Below are 24,374 nucleotides of genomic sequence, written 5' to 3'. Positions count from 1 at the left end.
AGTGTTACTTTTCACTTTTCCCAGCATTTAAAATACTTTTTCCACAAATGCAGGCTTAAAAAATTTTTTTTTCATACATTTTGCATACCTGAGACGTTGCAGAAGAAACAGAAGGTGATGGTGATGCAGGTGGAGTGAGCAGGCTGCAGGGTAAGTTTAAGGTAACATAGTGCTCATGGCTGCAGATGATTCGCAAAAAATCAAGCCTCAAGGACACCAGGACACTTGGACTTGGTAATGAATAAAGCTTTGAAGATACCTTGTAAGCATTGCAGAAATTAAAAAAAAAATACCAATTGAACATATCATTTCTCTAATACCAACACCAGAATGATGAATTAAAGAATTAGAAAACAGTACTCAATGGACAGCTTTGGGTTTTGTGGTTTAAGTAACATTGTCAGCTTTTTCCAGAGTTACTGCTAAAATAAAAAACTGAGAACTACAAAATTTACTGTATAAATCCACTGACAAGGTGCATTCTTAAAGCCACATTCTTATATTTCCAATACAGCATTAATATTTCCACCTCTCAAGGATATTCTTTCTGAAGAAAAATTATACTATCAAAGTAACTTTATAAAAAATTATCCATTCTTTTTTCAGCACTTTGTGCTAAGCTATATTTATAACTATCTGTTTTCCCAACTACACCATTACTTATTTGAGACAGTTATAAACTGACTTATTTTAAGAGTTTTAGCATCCCTAGAGTCCAGCTTAATGTGTGGCAAATGTAGGAGGTTAATAAAGAATAAAGACAGGACAGGTTTTGAGAGCAATAATACATGAAATTTCAAGGGAAACATTACGAATAATACATTGTGTGGCAAATACTTGCCAACAGATCAGTGCCCATGCAGTTTCAACTTCTCTATTAAAAAACAGAACAGGGATTTCCCTGGTGGTCCAGAGGTTAAGACTCCAAGCTCCCAATATACAGGGCACGGATTCAATCCCCAGTCAGGAAAGATCCCACATGATGCAGGGCTCAGCCAAAAAAGAAAGATACACACAATAATGGCATCCAATTGAACAGATTTTCAAAATTCTAAGTAGACTGCCAAATAGCATTTTAAACCAGTAGTTCCCCTAAATTAATCTGTGGACCAGCAGGGAAGTACTTTACAAGCACTGTTTCCCACACTCCCCACCCTACCACCGGATTCAAACTCCTCAATAATGCTGGGATGGGACACAAGAGACCTGTATATTTTTAAAGCTGCCTTAAAAGGCAATTCGAGGATGATTATATAACTTACTACCCAAATGGTCTACCAGGACAAATAACTAACGTCTTCTAAAAGCCAGGTTTCATTAATCAGCTGAAAATTTTAACACAAAACCAGCTGTTTGTAGACAAGTTCCAGGATACTTTTAGTTTAGAAAAGGCAAGATGGTGATATTTTAGACTTGGGTAAACATCTGCCCACGATTCTAAACTCTACAATGTCTAGGGCTTCCATCATGAGGAATACACAGCAAAATGCAACTGCTTTAAAAATCACTTAAGCTAGAAAAGGTTGGGTTAGCTGTTCATTCAGTAAAAATGCTACTCTGGCATGGCAACCTGGGGCTGTTTTACATATAGACTACTGACTTGATGGTATACTTCTAAATGGGAATTAAAGAGTCATGAGTGGGCCAGGAAAACTCAAGGAAAAGATGGCTCTACTGATAGCAGCTTGCCATAGTTCTATGAACTGATAAATGTGATTTATTTTTGCCTTACTAATAAATATAACACTTTTAAAAAATATCACTATATAAATGTGTTCATGAAAGTTTCTTAGCTCTAGCCCTTAAAGAGCAAACACAGAATTTAAATTATTTCATTACTAATTATACTTTACCTGTTTATAGCAGGTCTTTATAAGGCTAAAGACAAATCCTCTGTCCATAACAGACAACAGATCATTGAGAAAAAATGCAAGGCTTGTGTTGAGTCTCTCAACCATTTCTGTGTCCTGGGAAACAAAATTAAAAAAAGAAAAACAAAAGTATGGTAGTTTAACGTGTGCCTGAAAGACTGACTTAGTTTTTAAAAGTAAGTTATCATTACCTTCTGAAACCGTGAAACTATATCACTAGCAATTGTGCTAACAAGAGCAGCAATGTCATCCATGAAACGTTCTGGAAAACGAGTCTTCCTTGGCGCATCGAGTTTATCATTAAAGTATAAATGATGCACCATGCTCTTTACCTGAAAAAAGAAATAAGCCATTAGTTCAATTTCCTTTTTTAAAAAAATTGAAATATAATTGTTTTACAATGTTGTGTTAGTCTGCTGTACAGGAAGTTGATCAGCTATACGTATACATATATCCCCTCTGTCTTGGACCTCCTTCACCTCACTCCATCCCACCGATCTAGGTCATCACAGAGCACCAAGCTGAGCTCCCTGTGCCATAGAGCAGTTCTTATGGGTGTAACTAGCAGTTACAGAACCCTAAACTTTAGGGTCATTTCCGTCAATATACCACATGATTTAATAGAAGGCTAAAATACTCTTAACTCCTCAAAGATTATGAAAAAGTTCCCTACAATATTTTGTATGTTGTAAAGAAGTATCAAACAACATACAACTCAATCTCTGTAACACCTTCATAAAACTATTCTGGCTATCAATGGGAAAAAAATTCTGGGTATGTCAACAGAAAAAAATTTTCATCCTTTGAAATTACTTTAAGTCAAATCTTTCTAAGACTCAGCAACTGTGCCATTCCATGTTCCCTGCAACTGGTAGCTTTGAGTGATCAGAAATCTTGACTGCACGAAGTATCTTTAGCACTTAGCATCCCGTGGCATGATGAATACATATTAAGATTAAAATGTTAGATAAAAATCAAAGTAATTTCAATTTACAAAACACTTTTAGACATAAATTCTTATCACAGTGTGTACAGTAAAGAATTTTAAATTCAGGGAAATTAATGACAAGATTTTACAGTTGGTAAAGAGTAGAAACAAGTCAAACTGTACCATTTTGACTATTTTGTGTTTTAAGAAATCCGAACATACATATAAGGCTATTGATCTTATATTAAAAGCACATGAATTACAATTTGATGTTTAGTCTCAGGGGGAAAAAATGTGTTACCTATCACTAACATATGGTCCCTGATTTATTTTTTTGCTGAAAAGCAAATCTCAAGAAGAAATGTCTTTTTAAGGAAAAAAAAAACACTTTTTCTGAAGTATAGTTGATTTATAATGTTGTGTTAGTTTCTCGTTACAGCCAAATGATTTAGTTTTGTATACATTCTTTTTCATATTTTTTTCCATTATGGTTTACTTCAGGATACTGAATATAGCTCCCTGTGCTATACAGTGGGACTGTGTTATTCATCTACTTTATATATAGCAGTTTGTATCTGCTAATCAGAAACTCCTAATTTATCCCTCTCCCATCGCCTTTCCTTTTTGGTAACTCTAAGTTTCTTTTCTACCTCTGAGTCTGTTTCAGTTTTGTAAATAAGTTGATTTGTAGCATATTTTAGATTCCACAAATAAGTGATATCATATGATATTTAACTTTCTGACTTACTTTATTTAGTATGGTAATCTCTAGGTGCATCCATATTGCTGCAAATGGCATTATTTAATTCTTTTATTTAGTTCTTTTTTATACTTATACTAGAATACAATAGTATTCTATTGTGTATCTATTGGAGAAGGAAATGGCAACCCACTCCAGTACTCTTGCCTAGAAAATTCTCTTTTTTATCCATCCATCTGTCGACGGACACTTTAGTTGCTTCCATGTCTTGGCTACTATAAATAGCGCTGCTATGAACATTTGGGTGCATGTATCTTTTCAAATAAGAGTTTTCTCCAGATAACATGTCCAGGAGTGAGGTTGCTAGATCACAGGGCAACTCTAGTTTTAGTTTTTTAAGGAAACTTCATACTGTTTTTCATAGTAGCCACACCAAATTACATTCCCATCCACAGTGTAGGAGGGTTTCCTTTTCTCCACACTATCTCCAGCATTTATCACTTGTAGACTTTTTAATAATGGCCATTCTGACTGGTGTGAAATAATACCTCATTTAGTTTTAATTCAATACTGAGAATGACTGTGAGTGGCATACTCTAGAACCTCCATTGTTTCTTTTCTATCTTTTTTTGTTGTTTTGCTCTTGTTTCTTATTATTTTACATAATTTTTGAAAGAAAATTATGTAAAAAGAACAAGTGAAACTTTTTCACCTTTCTATAGATAGAGAGGAAGGGCCTGAGTGCCAGCATACCTGAGTCTGAATCAGAGGTCTGCTGTCTACAAGCTATGTACACTTAAACAAGATCTTAATCTCTCTGTGCCTCGATAATCCCTGGGCCATAGGTCTGACCACACGGTGTGTGTATGTACATTGCTTTTATGTATATATGTGTTTATGTTGTGTGTATAAATATTTACAAAAATATTAATTCATTTATTTGTTTTTAATATCATTTACTGAATTAAGAAAAAATTATTGTTGTTTTTTATTGTCTGTAACCACCGTTTCCCTTTTAAGAGCTTTCACCATTTTAAGAGCTTTCTAGCCATAAAAGTAGTAGGTATCTATAAAGCTCTTTTTATCTGGTATTGCCATTATACACTAGTATGTTTGGACTAAGACTGAATGTATCACAGGTTAAAAAGATAGCTGCTGCTGCTGCTAAGTCGCTTCAGTCGTGGCCGACTCTGTGTGACCCCATAGACAGCAGCCCAACAGGCTCCCCCGTCCCTGGGATTCTCCAGGCAAGAACACTGGAGTGGGTTGCCATTTCCTTCTCCAAAAAAGATAGCTAGCTTCTCCAACTATTCCTAAAAACAGACTTAAAATTAACTTTATAACTCCATCTAAATAGTGCTGATTATTCACAGTGTTATTTAGAGATATAGCAAACATAATTTTTCTTTGGAGGCACATGTAAAACCGTAACATGGACAACAGAGAAAGATTTCTAGGGCAGTAATAATGACCCAACACAAAATTATTCAATAAGGAAAACAGTATTACAAAATGTGTTTAGTTTGCTCACCATTAACTCAAAAAAGAACCAGGCTTGTTGCAAAGCTGATTCCCGAACGCTGCCACTGCAAACAACCCACTGCAAAGCCAGCTCCTCATGAAAAAGCTATCCAGAAGTAAATCCAAAGTTATTATCAATGCCAGGTCTGCTGATAACACAAATCAAATAATAATGCAAATACAAATGAAGATATAATGAGGATAAGCAAAATAAGGCATGTGAACCATTCAACGATGCAGTGAGGACACCCATTAACGAAACGGCTATTTATACATGTAAGACAGTGGCATGTTGAACAGCTGAAAAAATTACATGTTATCTTGCAGTAAAATGTAATTCCAAAAGGACAGGTGGGAAAGAGCCTCCTAAATTGTACCTGCAAACAGAAACTAGATCGAAAGCTCACAGCTACAATAAAATCTGGCTTTTGTCTTACATATATATTTCAACATATGCAAATACATTCATGAACTTTGCTGGTACAATTTAGGAAATACCTTTAAAAATTTAAACTTTGATATCAGCCATCAATTTTCAAGGTCTCAGGTATTTAAAGTCATTTTATTAAAACAGCAGAAATTTCCTGCCTTATAATGGATATGCATACAAAGCATTTGCAAAATAGTGTATATTATGAAAAAGGACTAACAAAACTGTGCATAAGGGAAGCAAATCAACATATCTTACTAAGAGTGATAATTTTTCTAACTCATCTTCCTTTCCCTGGAGATTTAAAACACAAAACAGAAGCAAGTTACAGAAATAGAATTAAGAGTTGATACAATTTTTTGGTACTAAAATTTGATGATCAAATTTAAGTCACTAAACTAAAAATATTCATCCACAAAGATATAAGCATTATAATAATATAAAAGGGCCTGCAATGGAAAGGCATGCCCAAAAAGGCATCAGACAAGCAATGCTTGCTCAAATGTATCTTTAAAAGCAATCCAATTATCTTAACATCTTGTTCTGGTTATGTTGGAATTATTTTCCCCCTATATGAATTGTCTTCATATGAATCTACCTTTTTAGTTGGTAAGCGTCCCGTTAATGTTTGTAAGAAACTTGACGTCTCTGTGTGCGAAGACATACGATTACAACTTCGATCCATAGCCTATGGAGTGAAGATGAATGAATGACGAGATAACATTAAAGTCTGCTGTGAATGACTTTGCTCCTCAAGGATTACCTATAATTTTTTAAATAGAGCTTTACTGTGGTTTCAACAACCATCTATTTTATTGCGCATCCCATTTTCACCATTTAAGTTGGTTTAATGACAATGGATTAGAAGTATCAAAATGGCTTCTATATATTTTATCCTTAAAAGGTAAATATTTTAATGATTATATAAATTGAGAGTGCTGCAAAGAATGAAACTTTTATCTCTGTGATATATACACATGCATGTATCTAGTAAGAAAATGCAAAAAGTAAAAACATACTTCTCACTGGTCTCAGACCAAAAAGAGAAATCAAGAATTTTATATTTAATTTAAAAATTAAAAGTTTAGAATGGTTTCTTTTATGTTTCACTATCATCAAAAATTATGATTCAGATCTGCCATATACTATATTAAATATAAATCATTTATAATAATGAATTTGCAATTAAATTTTTCCCTCAAGAATGAGAGAGAGCATCTTCCTCTAAAGCCAGCACACAGGTGAGAAGTATATTTTGAGGAATCATGCAGTATTAGCTATCAAGCAACTAGACTAAAGTAAGCAAAACCTAGTACAAAGAGGTTACAACAAACTTCATACTTTGCAACACAGCACAGATTAAAACAGATTTTTGTTTCTGGTACTTAATCTTACAGCATGGGGATCATATACTATTCGTATTTACTTTCAGCTTATTAACAACATTTCTAGTCAGTGATTATGAAGAAAATGACAAGATAATAAATGCTAAAGGAGAATGATACAATAGCTACACTTTAAACCAAAAGCAAATGAAAAACTGTCAGGTTTTTTCCACACAAAATTTTTTTATTTTAATTCTTCCTGAAGATGTGGTACCCCGAGGGTAGAAACTGTTATCAAAGCCATCAATTACATAAGCAGCAGGCACTGAAACATCAATGGGGTGTACAACAAAGGAAGGAGGAGACAGGAAACAGGAAAGGAGAGTATTACTGGTGCAATTGGTGGTATTCATGCATAGCAGTTGGAAAATGTGCTAAGTAAACAAAAACACACTTTTTAATGATTAAAAAGCAAGCCACTGAAATCATAGTATATACTAAGAAGTAACGTTCTAAAGGGAAACATCAGCAGCCAAAAAAGAAACCTCTAACATAAACACCACCTGTGTTGATTCTGCACTTGGACTGGGGTTGGATCCCCATGGGGCAGCTTTTGGACCACCAGTGTTAACCCAGGAATTGGAGCGATCTAAACCCTAAGCATATAATAGAAAGCAGTTGGAAAGGAAAGAAATATTACATGTGGCATGCTATATTCTTAAAGAAATCCAGACTTTCCAATGCAAACATGTTTTTAATTAGTACTGTTAAAGCAACCAAAATTTTTAGGCATCTATAGAATATTAGTTAATCAAAATCATCTTATTACATGGTAATTTTTTAAAAATCACAATGAAAATTAAGCATAGTATTTAATGGCAATTTCTCTTTATATAAAAGGATCAACTTTAACTATCAACAAAGTTCCCACAGCAACCATCCCCCTCAAACTCTCTTTAAAGATGATACAAGCTAGCAGCAAACAATTTCCTCTAAATCTAACTGAGGTTTAAAAGAAATCAAAGAAGAACATTCCATTCTTGTTTAAAAGACTTTAAATTTTACTCAATCTGTCATCAACTGAAAACGTCTGTGCAGCAATACTCCGTAATTATATTTGAACTTGCCTCCTCTTTCACTCTCTTTTAGGGACCAATAAGAAAAATTAGGCAAAAATTAAGGAAGAAAAAAAGATGCCCAATATATGCTCCTTCCTAAAAATGATAGTAGATTTGGAGTTGTCTTCAGTCTTATTGTGCTTGTTGAAAGTAAACATAATCATAGTATTTTATACAAAAACTGTAAGAAAAAACCTTATGCTGGGGCTGTCTGTAAGATCTGCATCTTCATCATCACTATCATCAATTTGAAGTTAATTTTAATATGTATGACTACAAGTGACTTCCCTGGTGGCTCAGACAGTAAAGCGTCTGCCTACAATGCAAGAGACCTGGGTTCAGTCCCTGGGTCAGGAAGATCCCCTGGAGAAGGAAATGGCAACCCACTCCAGTATTCTTGCCTGGAAAATCCCATGGATAGAGGAGCCTGGTAGGCTACAGTCAGTCCATGGGGTCGCAAAGAGTCACAACTAAGGGACTTCACTTTCACTTTCACAAGTGAATTATGTCTATCTTCTCTGAAAGAGGTTATTATGACCCTAGGTAGAGGGAACTGGATGGTATCATCGACTCAACGGACATGAGTTTGAGCAAACTCTGGGAAATGGTGAAGGACGGAGAAGCCTGGAGTGCTGCAGTCCATGGGGTCACAGAGTCAGACATGACTAAGTAACTGAACAACAAAAAGGGAACTGGGGCTTTAATTCAGTTTCTTAAACCTGATCAATCTATTTGAATTATAAAATTCAGATTCTGGGCCCTCCCTCGAGCAATCCTGATTCAGTAATCTGGGCTGGGCCCTGGAAATCTGCTAATAGAACTGAACAAGTTATAAGAGATTTTTTAGAGGACTGCTGGAGACAACACAAGAGAAGCCAAGTAAAAATATTAGGGCTGAGTATGAGCCCAGACAGAAAGCACCAAAGAGAACAGGTAAAAGAAAACAAAGAGTAAACAATGGTAATCAAGTCTATGTAGACACTAGTATCACTTGGGAAGGTTAAGGACAACCACCACAACACATGTGCAGGGCCCTACCTGTAAGCAGTCAAATAAGAATCTCTGAAGGTGAGGCCTATGCGCTGATATTGCAGGAAAGAGGAGACTGAAGGAAGAGGGAGGGAAAGAGAGAGGGGAGGAAGGGAGGGGAGCGGGGAGGAGGGAAGACAAACTACTAGCTCTCAAAGGCTTATGTTTAGAGGGAGAATATTTCCCCTCCTTTTTTCTCTATTTTTTTTCCAAAAATACAGAGAAGTTCACATGATGATACAGTAACTACCTATTTCCCCTCATTTTTGACATTGAATGTGTAAGATGAGTTAAAGTTGAAATGCAGGTTCTGTTGCTTACTAATTGCAAAATCTAAGGTAAATTACCTAATCTCTTTTTCAGTTTCTTAGCTACAAAATAGGAATAATGATGTGTCTCCTTCAGACTGTAAAGATCAAATTAAATAATGGAAGTAAATCACTGAATGTAATGCCTCAAATATAGAAAATTCTTAAAAAATAGTTTTAATAAAAACTTGCCCTAATGTTTTTAATGCTTCCTAGCAAAGTAAATTGGGCAATACTCAAATACTATAGAATTATTTAATCAGTAAGTTTGTTTAAAATAAAATACCCCTATACAGACTTCTCAGAACTTCATTATATTATTTCAAATAAAAGCAAATCAGCACACAGTATGCTTTTCAGATAAATTAAAACAAAAACTTTCAGTCTCTCAAATTATGTCACTGCCTATGCTACAAAAAAATAACAAAATATTATTTTTAATATTATTTAATAACAAAAAGTTTTTAATATTATTTTAATAACAGAAAAACAACTGTGCTCTCCCTACCACAAATTTCTACAAAAAGAAAAACAGTAACTTTGTTGTACACAAGTTTACTTTTTAACCTCTTGCTTAACAATTTCCTTTAAGACATGTACTAATACGTAATGTGAGAATAAACAATAACCCTGTTTGTACCATTAATTATATATTATATTCACAATACTGAGACTCTGAACAGTTATAATCACATCCAGTCAAAGCTAACTATTTAAAGAAAACTGGTAGCCAATTTATTTGTAAAGCAAATTATTTCCATAATTTAAATGTCATAAAGTTAAGAATTATATAGAACAGCCTTCAGTTAAACAAATTCATCACTGATATTTACAAATATAGTAACTATATTTATGGATCTCCAGTAGCAGAAGAGATTAACCAAATGTGTGTGCATGTGCATGAAAGTGTTTTTGCTCTGTTTTTGCCTGATCTCTGTAATCTTATTGTTTTGTCCCTTAGACGCAGACAGGCTCCTTCCCTGAACAAGTCAATTTCACTTGCCATCAATACTCATGTTTTAATACAAAGATTTGGCTTTATACCCACAAACCGTCAGCATAGTGGGTTTAGTAAGCTATGCACACAGTAAGTTCTCAATGTTTGAAAAATAAATGAAAAAGTAGGAGACAATACATTAGAAAGAAACTAATTATCAATGTAAAATTGCTCTGGAATTTGACTGACTAAAAGCAATGAAGTTCAAACCTGATGTAACCATATATTAGTATTAACATAACTGATTGTTAAAAGAACATTGCTAGGATAAAGAAAGATCAGTTGTGTCAAACAATTATGAAAAGTCTCAAAAGTATGGTTTTATAGACACTAGAGTAACAAAAGCCTGTTTATAGTATTTTTTAATTTTAGTAGCTTCACATTTTGTATTAGGAAATGAAGTCTAACTGAAACATTCATAAAACTAAATTTCTTAAAATGTTTAAGTATTTAATTAATCTTGCTAGCAAGGAGGCAAACAAAAGCATAACTCATTTTTTTTAAGTTGTTTACTCTTGGTAGAGATACTCAATGGTTACTAACATTCTTTCATTGGATAAAGATCTTTTGAGCACCTTCCATATGCTGGACATTATACCTACTTTAGATACATCAGTGAAGAAATATCTCTGCCTTCATGAGCTTATACTCTATAATCAAAGGAGATAAACACTGAAAATAAACATAATAGGTAACTAATTTATATTTGCTACATTAAAAGTAGACAATGTTATCAGTCAAAGAAACAGAGTAAGGGATGAGAAATCCCTGGCACAAGGCTGAGGAGAAAGACACACTTAGACACTTAAATAAGCTGGTCAGAGAAGACCCCGTGGAGAAGGCAGTCCTTTGTGTAAAGACTTAGGGAAGTAGGGGAGTTAGTCATAGGATCTTGCTCAGAGAAATGACATAATCCAACTTATGTTTTGTTTGTTTGTGATTTAAGCTTTTAAAGCAGCATTCTGGCTGCTACTGTGTGAAGTGAGTATAGGCTGAAAGCACAGAAACCATCTTTAAGATGATGGTAATTCAGACCAAATGGTAGTATTAGAGGTGGTAGGAAGTGGCTCTACTTTTAACATATGCAAATCTGAACAAAAGGGTTTTAAAAATGCAGCTGAGTTTAGAATTCCAGAGAGAGATTTAGAATTCTAGAGAGAGATCTGAAATGTAATTTTTGTTAACTATCACAATATAATGATACTTAGAACAACTGGACTTCATAAGATCACCAAGTCGGGGAGTGAAGAGAGAAAGGAAAATAAGACAAGAGGACTAGAAACCTGGGGCACTTCCAAATTAAGAGATCAGAAAAAAAAAAAAAAATCTACAAAGGAGATTAAGCAGGTATAATAAGTACAGAGGGAAATCAAGAGAGTATAGTGCCCTACAAACCAATTAAATAGAATAAATCAACAAGGAAGGAGAATTACTGTGTCAAAGCTGCCGTAAGATAGTGGCTCAGTGGCTTCCCTAGTAGCTCAGCTAGTAAAGAATCTGCCGGCAATGCAGGAGACCCCAATTCAATTCCTGGGCTGGGAAGATCTTCTGGAGAAGGGATAGACTACCACTCCAGTACTCATGGGTTTCCCTGGTGGCTCAGATGGTCAAGAAACCACATGCAATGCAGAAGACCTGGGTCGGGAATATCCCTGGAGGAGGGCACAGCAACCCACTCCAGTATTCTTGCCTGGAGAATCCCCATGGACAGAACAGCCTGATAGGCTACAGTCCACGGGATCACAAAGAGTCAGAAACAACTGAAGGACTCAACACACAGCACAGCCAATGCAGGAGATGCGGGTTCAATCCCCTGCAGGAGAAAATGGCAATCCACTCCACTCCACTCCTGGAAAATCCCATGGACAGAAGAGCCTAGAAGGCTACAACCATGGGATCGCAGAGTCAGACACATGTGAGCAACTGAGCACACATGCACATAAGGTAAAGTAGGTCAATTGTTGAGGCTCAACCATCAGATTTAAGAATATGGAGTGCCTGGAGAGCCCTGAGAGCATTCAAAGGGCTTTTCCAGGGGTCATATATGGATGTGAGAGTTGGACTGTGAAGAAAGCTGAGCACCGAAGAATTGATGCTTTTGAACTGTGGTGTTGGAGAAGACTCTTGAGAGTCGCTTAGACTGCAAGGAGATCCAACCAGTCCATCCTAAGGGAGATCGGTCTTGGGTGTTCATTGGAAGGACTGATGCTGAAGCTGAAACTTCAATACTTTTGCTACCTGATGTGAAGTGTTGACTTATTTGAAAAGACCCTGATGCTGGGAGGGAGTGGGGGCAAGAGGAGAAGGGGACAACAAAGGATGAGATGGCTGGATGGCATCACCAACTCGATGGACATGAGTTTGAGTGAACTCCGGGAGTTGGTGATGGACAGGGAGGCCTGGTATGCTGCAATTCATGGGGTTGCAAAGAGTCGGATATGACTGAGTGACTGAACTGAACTGATGCGTGGAAGATCAAAGAAATATGTTTGAAGTAGGGTAATGAGAGTTAAGGGCTTCCCTGGAGACTCAGTAGTAAGGAACCCACCTGCCATTGCACTTGACATGAGTTCTATCTCTGTGTGGGGAAGATCCCCTGAGGGAAGGAAATAGCAACCCACTCCAGTATTCTTGCCTGGGAAGTCGCATGGAGAGAGGAGTCTGGTGGGTTGCTGAACATGGGGTCAGAGCAGGGTTGGATATGACTCAACAACTAAACAACAACAAACAAATGAGAGTTAAAGAACAAGAATAAATGAATTGAAGACAGCAAGTATAGAAAATTCTTTTAAGGAATTCTATAAAAGGTAGAAGAGAAATGGTAAAGAAGCTACTAGAAGAAATACTAGAGAAAAAAAAATTTTAACTGGAGAAATAATAGCATGCCTGTACGTGGATGGGATGATTTAGTAGATGGGGAGAAACTGAAGATGTAGGAGAGGATAAACACTGTTGGAGTGAGGATCCTGAGTAGGTGAAAGGGGATGGAAGGTTGTATACAAACAGAGGGAATGGGCTTAAAGAAATGGGCAGGTCATCTATGACAGACGTATTAGTAGTAGGTAGTAGTAGATGGTGGTGGTTACAGAGATGTGATGGTCAAAGGTTAAAAAAGTTTTCCTCTAATGACCTCAATTTTGTTAATGAAGTAGGAGATAAAGTGAGGACCGGTGGGGAGCTGTTAGAGGATCTGAGGTACAAAGCACGTAACGTTTTTCTGGGACAATGGGGAAGAAAAATGGAATAAAGAAATATACTACAATTGCTTGACAGCATTAAGGGTTCTCTTAATCTCAAGGGAGCCTTTAATTTCAAATAAGACCAGTCATGGTATTTCTCAAATCATGTTTAGCAGCATAGGCAGTCAACGAAATTCAACTACAGTTTGAGGTTTGGATTAAGCAAGTAAAATGAAGTGAGAGAAAGATAAGGGAACTGAGGCCTGTTTATAAAGGTAATAATTATAATGACTGCTCATGGAATTTAGGGCTGGCTAAACTGGATGAAAGAACATTAACAGGGTGAGGTACAGTAAAAATATCTTACCATCAAGTGACTGGAGGTGCAGAGTAATTGTTGGAGTTGGGGTACTAGACAGAAAAATATGAGCTAATGATTAGAGAATAAGATGCATGAAATTGAGATTATGAGGATTAAAGTTATTCGTCATGACAAGACCAAGGGTACGACCATGGCTAAGGCAGCACGAAAGACAAAAGTCATTAAAGAATTTCTTGAATTTCCAAGTCAACAGAATCAGAATAAATGAAGAGTAGGTATAAATAAACTTCAGATTCCTTATTATTTTCCAATGAGATAAAAGTTATACACCATTATTATTAGGGATTATGACTAAAGGGTAGGCCAAAATGAAGGTAGCTATCAAAAATTTTGCAATAAAAAAAAGAACACAGAAAAAACATTTAAATAAAATTTGATTAGGACAACACTATACTGTCATAAGACAAAAGTCTCATCTTATAATGGCTTTCTCAGAAGTTTCCATATATCACAATATCAGAAGCAAGTTTACATCATTATTATGTCCCATTTTATGAACCACTTGAAAAAAAGCAAATAATCATTCCAATATATGTACATCTTTGTTCTAAATCATGATGTTATAATCTAACACATCATATTAAAGGAAAACACTAGAATTATGCTAAATCTTATAGAAATTAAAAGGTGTTTCACAAGTAGAACCTTGAGGAAAATGGCATCTATAGCGCGAAGGCAATGGCACCCCACTCCAGTACTCTTGCCTGGAAAATCCGTGGACAGAGGAGCCTGGTAGGCTGCAGTCCATGGGGTCGCTAAGAGTTGGACACGACTGAGTGACTTCACTTTCACTTTTCTCTTTCATGCATTGGAGAAGGAAATGGCAACCCACTCCAGTATTCTTTTTTTTTTTTTTTTCACTCCAGTATTCTTGCTTGGAGAATGCTCCCAGGGACAGGGGAGCCTGGTGGGCTGCCGTCTATGGGGTCGCACAGAGTCGGACACGACTGAAGCGACTTAGCATAGCATAGCACAGCATAGCGCTTTAACAGGAAAATCTCTTATAATTCACAAACGGAATTCATTCTACTGAAGAACTGTACTTACAGTAAATTATGCTAAGTGTTACTTCTATTACAGTGAGAAAAGATCAAGAATGAAGACAAAGATAAAAAACCTTTTCCTAGACATGGAAAGATATGTAGGGGGAGAAAAGCTTTCTCTTTAGCAATTAGGAATTATTACTCTGCAGGATTCATGTAAATACATCTGTACAACACAAAAAGTGAAAGTTTGTTTAATTAGAGTAACATCTATTTGGATCTTTAAATTATTGAAATTCACATTTATTTTTTAAATTAAAAAGCTACAAAATATTCTTTTCACTTTCTCACAGACCAGAAATTACTTTAAAAATATATTTTTGGTCTGTGAGAAAGTAAAGTTACTTAAAAGACACTTTAAAATGAGCAGTAATAAAGTTTATTGGAAATTTCTGAATGCAAATTTCTATAACTGTATGAATAGATTTTAGTAATTCTGATGTGTTTGGTCAATATCCAAGTATTTCACATAACAAACAAGCTCAGATCCTTTTTTTAAAATGTCTATTATAGCTCAGACTAAGAGTTAAACACAAGACTGCAGAACATTTACTAATTCTTTCTCATATCCCAATCAAGAGACTAAATGCCAAAGAAAAATTGGCTATGATTCTATTAACAATGGTGTCTTCCTCCTTTCCAATAGCAAAAAATCTACTTAAGATGGTTCGGTCAAAACACAACATAATATGATTACTTGGCCTCAATCTTACAGCTCTTTTTTCCACTTTAATTTTCAAACTGAGTTATTTTTGTACTTTAATTATAGTAAGGCAATGACTACTTGTTCCTTAAGTATATGTGAGGGGGAGGTAATAAGGATGGATGCTTAAATAAAATATGGCTGGACCTTATACTGGCCGACCTCTCCCTTGTTGTTTGGAATAATCATTAACCATGATTAACTAAATCACATTTTTCTAATCCTGGAGCACCTTACATAGAGTTTTCCATGTGAAATATAGCTCTATTACCAATTAATTAATCATTATTTTTTATATTTTTAGAGAAGTGAGACTCATATTTCAAGTCAGTAATATGGTCCCACTGGACAGTAGTCACAGTCTCTTAGCCCTGTAGAACACCAATATAACCATTTTCACATGATGATCAGACAGACAATGAGTTGTATGTGACTAGTCATTCCGGACAAATTTTGAATTTGGCAGATTTTCTTAAGCATAGTGCACAGACGAGTTTGTAATAGCAAGCACATTAATAGAAACATCACTTATGTGTTCACTGATAGAAGAGAAACATAACATTTATTACTAATTCAAATATATTTTAAAATTCTTACTACTAACTCAGATACATTTTAAGAATAAAGTAAAACAACTGGATATTTCTCATTTGTTCATGAACTGAAAACCAAATCTATAGATGTATATCTTCAGTTTACCTTACTGCTGATGATTGACCGTACTTCATCATCTGGGGACGTGGGAGTTCCAGATATATCTGGATTACTATTACTAAGGCTCCGAGAACGATTTAAATTAAGGCTTGCAGGTCTCACAGCAGATCTAGCCATTGTGGCATAATGCACTGATCCTCCCAAACCCCCAGGACCTAGAGTTGTATATAAAATAGCACATAATTAAACAGTTAATCGGGAAAGGACCTGAAAAAGTCTCTTCCACTTTATAAAATTCCATAAAGATAATAAATTGCTTTTATTTCTAAATGAAAATAGTAGAAACAAGAAAACCACTCCAGACCTCATGAGAGCTATACAAAGATAAATTTTTTACAGCAGCTGACAAAACCCTGTGAATTATAAATACAACCATTATCTCTTCAATGTTTCTACATTTTGTATTACATATAGAATAAAAAACAACAGTAATAAGAAACATATACAAACATCATTTCACTTATATATGAGGGTATCTAGGACCCAAAGTGCTCCAGCTAACATCTTTTCCTTTTTTCCCACCCCCTCCTGCTCTGCCCCTTGATACAAAGTCACGAAGAGGGAGACCCAATTTACCATCAGTATCTCTTCAATGAAGCTATGGCTATATCTCTATCTTCATAAGTGATAATTTTAACTATAACAAAATAGCATCTTTATAACATACATACATAAATAAAGATAATTCTCCTAAGAGCCCAAGTTATACAAAAAAAGCAAAGAACCCCTTTTCTGTCTGAAATCAAGCCTGATACCATCATTCAACCAGGATCTATAAATATAAAGTACCCAACAAATGTAACTCCATTTCTTATTTAATGAAATCTTTCTAAGTGTCATATCAGCAAATGACATACACTTGTCAACTAAGTAATTTATAGTCTTCAGGTCAGCATGTGAAAAAGACATTTTGCAAAATCTGTGAAATTCTAATAGTGTACTAAATGAAACAGTAAACGGAGCAGCATTACATATAGCCCATAATCACTTATATACTCTGAGACAAATTTAGAAATTAAGATAGGAAACAATGAACAAGATTACGAAAGTCAATCAGTTCTCTTTTTACAATTAATAAAATGCACTATAACTTAATTATTATACCTAGTTTTCCAAGTGAATGTCAGAATTTCTTGTCATCATTATTTATGTTAACACTGAAAATAGCTGAAAAAGGGCACTTACCATTTTCACTAGTGATGAATGATGACTCTTACAGACAAATATGTGAACAGGTTGAAAAGTATGTACAACATAATCATTAACCAACTAACTAAATGACTAAAGGGTGATTCAAACACTCAGATATCCCCCTACCACCACTACCACCAATGTCATATAAAACACAAGTAAGTGACGACTTTGGGCTCTGGTATCCAGAAACGCTATATTATTTTATTGACCATGAAGAGACTAGAACTTTTCTAGAGGATCATCCTTTATATCACTGCAGGTTTCACAAGGTTATCAGGAAACTACTGGGCCACCATATTTCTTCTTTAATGTCCAATAACACTCTGAATGACAAATATAACATTCTATTTATCTTAACAGGAAATAAGAAATGCTTCCAGAAACAGAAGTTATTTTCAAGGTTCATTTCCAAAAATTAATTCAACTAAGATCTCTCTAATTCAAATTAAAGGAAGCTGTACAAATAATGATGCTTTAAAATGTAACCTATTTATCCCTTTAACTCCGGTAGCTAGCATAGTCCATGGCACTCAGCAGGCATTCAACAAATGTTTGTTGTTGAATAAACGCATCACACTATGCACTTCAAGATTATTTCAGTCCTGCTTATAAACAATAAACACATAATCTATGCAAGATAGTTTCATAGTAAAAAAGAATAAAATACCTGGTGATGGGGAATTAGGGTAAGTATTTGGCAACCGAAAAACATAATAGATATATGATGCAAGAAGGCAGTTTCTGCCATGCTGGTCATGATTTCCTTCCAAGTTTTTGTGAAGCCGATTTATAATTGATGCCATAGCTTCAAATGATGCTTGACCTAGATTAACTTTTAAGAAGGAAGAAAATATTTTTTGCACTAACATTTTTAGACTGTAAGTTATAAAACATCAAAGCTTTACCTCCACTGTATACATTAAGTATAATGACTACACACATTAAGTGTTTAAGATATTTGACATTAATTTTATGGTATCTATTTATGATATTATATTAACTGGGACAAAAATATTTCTCTCAACAAAATGAGAAAAATATAATTTTACTAATTTTACAGGAAAATTACCTGGTTTTGCTTACTCAAAAAAAAAAAAAATCATCAAACAGGTACCCACCATTTTGTAGAATAATACAAAGTACATGATAAGAAAAAAATCTATCTTGTTAGAACCTTTGAGAAGTAACTTCTCATTTTAAAGATGACGCTGAGAAACTAAATATTAAGCACATTACTTTTGCTTAAAAATAAGCACACTACTTTTGCCTAAAAAATAAAAATTAACAATAAAAGTTGATTATGAAAATATTAACATGAATAGAGCTCATAAGCTACTTAACTGAAAACAGTATCTATAAAAGGATTGGAAGGACAAAAGGGTAGAAAACCAGGATAAGGTAAGACCACTGCACATTAAATGCAAAGCTAAGTAATACCTACTCAGCCATGCAAGTCAGTATATAACAAGAAATTTGCAAAAACTGGAAAATTCTGATAGCACAGTGAATAAATGGATAACCTAAACAGCTATTCTGAACAAGAGAGCCTCACATTTTATGATTTATTTCATCAAGACAGGAATTTATGAACAGATAATGAGGCCAATTAAGTCTTCCTAAAAGTGGAATAATCAGACAGAGTGGTCATTTAGGAAGATTAATCTACATATACTGTACTAGAAGAGAGACTGGAGAAACAGAGAAACTAGAGAGACAGAGACTAGAGAGACAGAGAAACCTAAGCAGGCTTTAGAAATCCTATCTGTATTCCTGGTTGACTCCTTTTTCTTTTCCTTATCGTAGCTATTTTGGAGGAGGGTATGGCAACTCATTCCAGTATTCTTGCCTGGAGAATCCTCATGGACAGAGGAGCCTGGAGGGCTGCAGTCCATGGGGTCGCAAAGAGTCAGACATGACTAAGCGACTAAGCACAGCACAACACTGTAGCTGCTACAAACCATCCTACCATCCTTCTCAAAACTAGGTCCACTTTAGTCCCTTCTCAGCAAATCTTGTTTTTATGTCATACTAGAAATTTATAAAGCATGAAAGTCCTGAAGTTCTTACTACAAATGTATTAGAATCTGAAACAATTTTTAGTTCCTTTCCAAAGGAAGCAGTGCTTGTCTCCTAAGTAAAAATGATCTATTCACCTTCATTTTTTACTTATAAGCGTGCTTCACTAATTGAACCCTTGTGTACCTCTATACAGATTCTCAAAGCATATGACTCTTTGACCAAAATTATTCTTGCTAATTTCACCAGTGAACATTTCTTCAGAATAGTAAGAGTGGGACTTGGAGTCAGTTGCTTAGGTGTGAATCCTTGGGCAAATTTTTAAGCATATGCTCACGATTTTATTCATGAAATCATGAAATGTATACTTATATCTAGAGTTGTAGAGATTTCACATATCAATATAAATAAAGTATGCTGTGCTTAGTCACTCAGTCGTGCCCAACTCTTTGTGACCCCATGTACTGTAGCCCACCAGGCTCCTCTATCCATGGGGATTTTTCAGGCCCGAATACTGGAAAGGGTAGCTTTTCCCTTCTCCAGGGGAATTTTCCCAACCCAGAGATCGAACCCAGGTTTTCCACAATGCAGGCGGTTCTTTTACCAGCTGAGCCACAAGGGAAGCCCTTGTACACTATACATATAATTAGTCTCCTGGGGCTAATTATTTACCGGTCAGACTCTTACTCATTTTTAAATGCTCAACCTAAAATTTACCTCTACTCACAAGTCATCATAAAAACATCTCAAGGAGCTGAATACTCCTCTCCTTTGTGCCACCTCTTAATTCAAAATTTCTATAACAAGTTACCTGAAATTTCTTACAAGCTCAACTACTTTGCAGGATTTGGGTGGATACTGTTAGCAAAAGTAAAAGAATAAATCTTGGGGAAAAGGCAGGAAACAAGAATAATTCTTTTTCCTTCCAGAACAAGTCACAAGAAAAAGAAGATAGAGATTTTGAGTTACTGAAGAAAATATCAGCTATAGTATATAGAGGATTGCAAATGAGTGAAAATACAGATTACAAATCCTGTACACAAACATAAATGATTTATCTGTTGCATGTTTTCTTAACTAGTCTATGACATCCATAAAATCAAGAACCATGCCTTGGTCAGTGCCCATCAGTGTATAGTACATATTAAGTGCCTAATAAATATTTGGTGAGTGAATAAATATTTGTGTTCATAATTTGAATAGAGGTGTATGGCACACTTTAAAGAAACAAAGAAACTTATTATTTTCCAGCATTAGAAACAAGTAACAACCTTCCCCCCGCCCCCACCCAAATGAAACACAGTCCTTACAGAGATAGCAAATAGGAATCATGGTATTATTTCTGTAAAAGTTAGAAATGTCAAATGATAAATCTTATGATTCCCTAAACATAAGTAAATTACCTATTTGGCCAGCAATGACAGGAGGTCTAACAACTAAAAGTATCAGTTTATCAAGCAGGAGATGAAGAAATCGGACCACTGGTTCCAACTGAGATGAATTCAACGCTGAAATACTGCTCTTCAATTCATTTTCTAAATTGTTTTCCATGATTCGCATGTCTCCAATTCGGACTGGGAACATGTGTTCATCCAGAGCATTTACCAGAGCAAAAAACTTATCGAGATAAGGGTCCTAAAACAAAGAAGGAACAGAGGCACTAAACAATCTTAGCTTTGTAAATACTCCTAACTATGGACCTCTGGTATCTCATACTAATTGATAACACAAGAGAGTACACATTAGTATATACATTGTTTCCAATTACCCAGTATTCTATTCTCATCTGTTATTATAATGTAGCTGCTTCAAATACTATTGATTACTCAAAAAAAAAATCTATTGATATCAGGATTTTTTTCCAGTTGTTGAGTCTGTCTTATTGTTATAGAGCTCAATTATTATGGCAGGTGTGTAAGTAACCTACCTGTGTCAATTGTTAATTTATTACCTCTTAGCTCCATCCAACCCCTCCGCCCATCTTTTCCACATTTTGCAACCCTGGACCTAGACTCTTCAAACTACATTTGTCCTTTGTCAGCTGGCTTGTGTTAGGCTCTGACAACAGAGGGTATGGGAAACAGTCTTGCCAGGCTTGAGGAGTTGGAAGGGAGTCTTCTTCTCCCTGTTTGCTTTCCTGATGGCGGCGAGTGGACGCGAAGCTATGGCTCAGAGGCGAGGGTCGTGGGCAGCAGGGGTGGCTCTCCAGTTCCACAGCAGGTCCCTCTATCCAGTCTCCTCCACAACACAGCACAGCAGGCGCAGTGTGACTGTGGCAGTGGTGTCCCTCTTCAGGGGTCTGACTCTCACCCTTCAAATCTTCCTCTAGGTTTCCAAGTTCCTTCCTCCCTTATCACTCTGTAACTGCTCTCCGTTACAGATTCTCTTTTAACCCATTTATGGAGTGAGTCACCTTTAACCTAGTTAACATTTATTTACAGATTTTCTCCATTCCATTATTGGCAGTTTCCATCTCCTGACTAAATCCTAACTGCTATTCTCTAACCTCTTTCTGCGCTGACAGAACCACAATCTTTATTTAAAGCAGAAATGTGCCTGCTCTTCAAGCTTTATTCGTATCTATTCGATGACCACATGCTATCATTTTGACCAATGAGATGTGAGAAAAAGTCTACTAAAACTCCAGGGAGACTTTTAGTTAGCTAACAATGAAAACAAACTTTAAGAAAAGGCACTAATGCTAAACAGCTTTACATTTATCATCTTCAGTTCAGTTCAGTCGCTCAGTCGTGTCCGACTCTGTGACCCCATGAATTACAGCACACCAGGCCTCCCTGTCCATCACCAACTCCTGGAGTTCACCCAGACTCCAGTCCATGGAGTCAGTGATGCCATCCAGCCATCTCATCCTCTGTCGTCCCCTTCTCCTCCTGCCCCCAATCCCTCCCAGCATCAGTGTCTTTTCCAATAAGTCAACTCTTTGCACGAAGTGGCCAAAGTACTGGAGTTTCAGCTTTAGCATCATTCCTTCCAAAGAAATCCCAGGGCTGATCTCCTTCAGAATGGACTGGTTGGATCTCCTTGCAGTCCAAGGGACTCTCAAGAGTCTTCTCCAACACCACAGTTCAAAAGCATCAATTCTTCAGCGCTCAGCCTTCTTCACAGTCCAACTCTCACATCCATACATGACCACAGGTAAAACCATAGCCTTGACTAGACGGACCTTTGTTGGCAAAGTAATGTCTCTGCTTTTCAATATGCTATCTAGGTTGGTCATAACTTTCCTTCCAAGGAGTAAGCATCTTTTAATTTCATGGCTGCAGTCACCATCTGCAGTGATTTTGGAGCCCAGAAAAATAAAGTCTGACACTGTTTCCACTGTTTCCCCATCTATTTCCCATGAAGTGATGGGATCAGATGCCATGATCTTCGTTTTGTGAATGTCGAGCTTTAAGCCAACTTTTTCACTCTCCACCTTCACCTTCATCAAGAGGCTTTTAGTTCCTCTTCACTTTCTGCCATAAGGGTGGTGTCATCTGCATATCTGAGGTTATTGATATTTCTCCCAGCAATCTTGATTCTAGCTTATGTTTCTTCCAATAGTGTTTTAACTTGATATGTTTTAAATGAATAAAAATAATTCTATTGAACTATGTATATAAATTTTGGTCAATTTTAAAGAGATACAAATGAAGTTACAAAACATCATAAAAACACTTACTGTCTTCAATTGAGCCTTTTAAGAAAGATTATAATACATGATGCAATTATATTACATAGCTGTAAAATTTATAAACTTTTGAGTTTCAGTCATATCTGAGACTGTCAGGATGCTACACATTACACCCTCCCAGTCTATTCTTCCTCTACTTCTATAGATTCAAAATCATCTATATGAAATATCTCACCCGAAATCCTTCTTTGTTACATTAAACAGAACATATGTATCTGCCTCCCTAAAAACAAAGTTGGAAGTAAAAGATACATTACCAACACTAAAAAAAGAGAAAACTAACAATGATTATAGAATTCAAAGCAAAAATGAAAAAGAATGTGTTTGTACACTTAAGAAGATATCGTATGATATTAAAAATAATTTTATTATGAGAAGGAAAGTGTTTCAACAGTATACTATAATGCCAACCTTTTCATTATCAGAAGAGTAAGTTCTACAGGAAACACAAAAACACACGACATATCTAGTAACAGAAAAGTAAAAACTCCACTGGAGCAGTATTTTACTGGGATCTACCTGTGGAAAGCTAAATAAAACATATATACTACCTTTTTTGCTGTTGTTTTAAAATATAATACAGAGACACTCTGTCTTCTTACTTTTCTCTATCTCACTGTGCAGAGAAGAGTTAACATAGCAAGCTTAAGACTGCTATCATTTCAAAGGCCTGATTTCAAGGTTGGCCCTCGGCTGGTATCAGAAGTTGGGTATTAGGAGGGTTTCCACTGACAGGCGAATGCTCACTACACCGAAACTGTGCAAGCAATATAGTTTATGCTTAATACTTGCTTTGGTTCTATGAATCTCGCATCTTGGTATGTGTTAGGCAGTGGGTGTCTACGAGACAAGCCTATGGTAAAAACTCTGGGAACTGAGCTACCCTGGTAGACATTTCACATATGCTGTTCCCACTTGCCCTGTGTGACTCCACTAGGAGAAAACTCTTGAAAGCCTGTGTCCTATTTCCTCCAGACTGAACCTCTTTCCCCTTATCTGATTTTGCTTTATGTCTTTCACTAAAATAAATCATAGCTGTGAATATACTCTCCACTGAGTCCTGTGAGTTCTGCTAGAAAATCACAGAAGTTGAAGGTAGCCTTGGAAACCTCCGCATACCCTTTCAAGTTGGAAAACCCACATATTCTATTTTAAACATCCACCTCTTCTCACTCTACATTTTCTCCCTGGAAAATCATATTCACTAGCACAGTTTCAGCTA

General features: G+C 35.8%; 1 protein-coding gene across 6 annotated transcripts in view; it reads right to left on the bottom strand.

The window, feature by feature from the left end:
• Positions 1-24,374, bottom strand: part of DOCK7 (dedicator of cytokinesis 7) — a 191,867-nt gene that overhangs the window by 66,699 nt on the left and 100,794 nt on the right. For 4 of the 6 annotated variants that reach the window (XM_070367924.1, XM_070367918.1, XM_070367920.1 and 1 more), the window contains exons 20-28: positions 20,862-21,093; positions 18,110-18,274; positions 16,234-16,403; positions 7,339-7,431; positions 6,049-6,138; positions 5,031-5,126; positions 2,063-2,203; positions 1,854-1,967; positions 89-259 (exon numbers count right to left, since the gene is read on the bottom strand). In XM_070367924.1, the coding sequence (XP_070224025.1) occupies positions 89-259; positions 1,854-1,967; positions 2,063-2,203; positions 5,031-5,126; positions 6,049-6,138; positions 7,339-7,431; positions 16,234-16,403; positions 18,110-18,274; positions 20,862-21,093 (1,272 nt within the window). The remainder of the gene's footprint in view (positions 1-88; positions 260-1,853; positions 1,968-2,062; positions 2,204-5,030; positions 5,127-6,048; positions 6,139-7,338; positions 7,432-16,233; positions 16,404-18,109; positions 18,275-20,861; positions 21,094-24,374) is intronic. The other 2 variants (XM_070367921.1, XM_070367922.1) reach the window with 1 other exon arrangement.

Source organism: Bos mutus, chromosome 3, assembly GCF_027580195.1.
Source record: "Bos mutus isolate GX-2022 chromosome 3, NWIPB_WYAK_1.1, whole genome shotgun sequence".
Lineage (NCBI taxonomy): Eukaryota > Metazoa > Chordata > Mammalia > Artiodactyla > Bovidae > Bos > Bos mutus.
The sequence above is the reverse complement of the archived record's forward strand: the minus strand, read 5'-3'. Positions and strand labels throughout refer to the sequence as shown.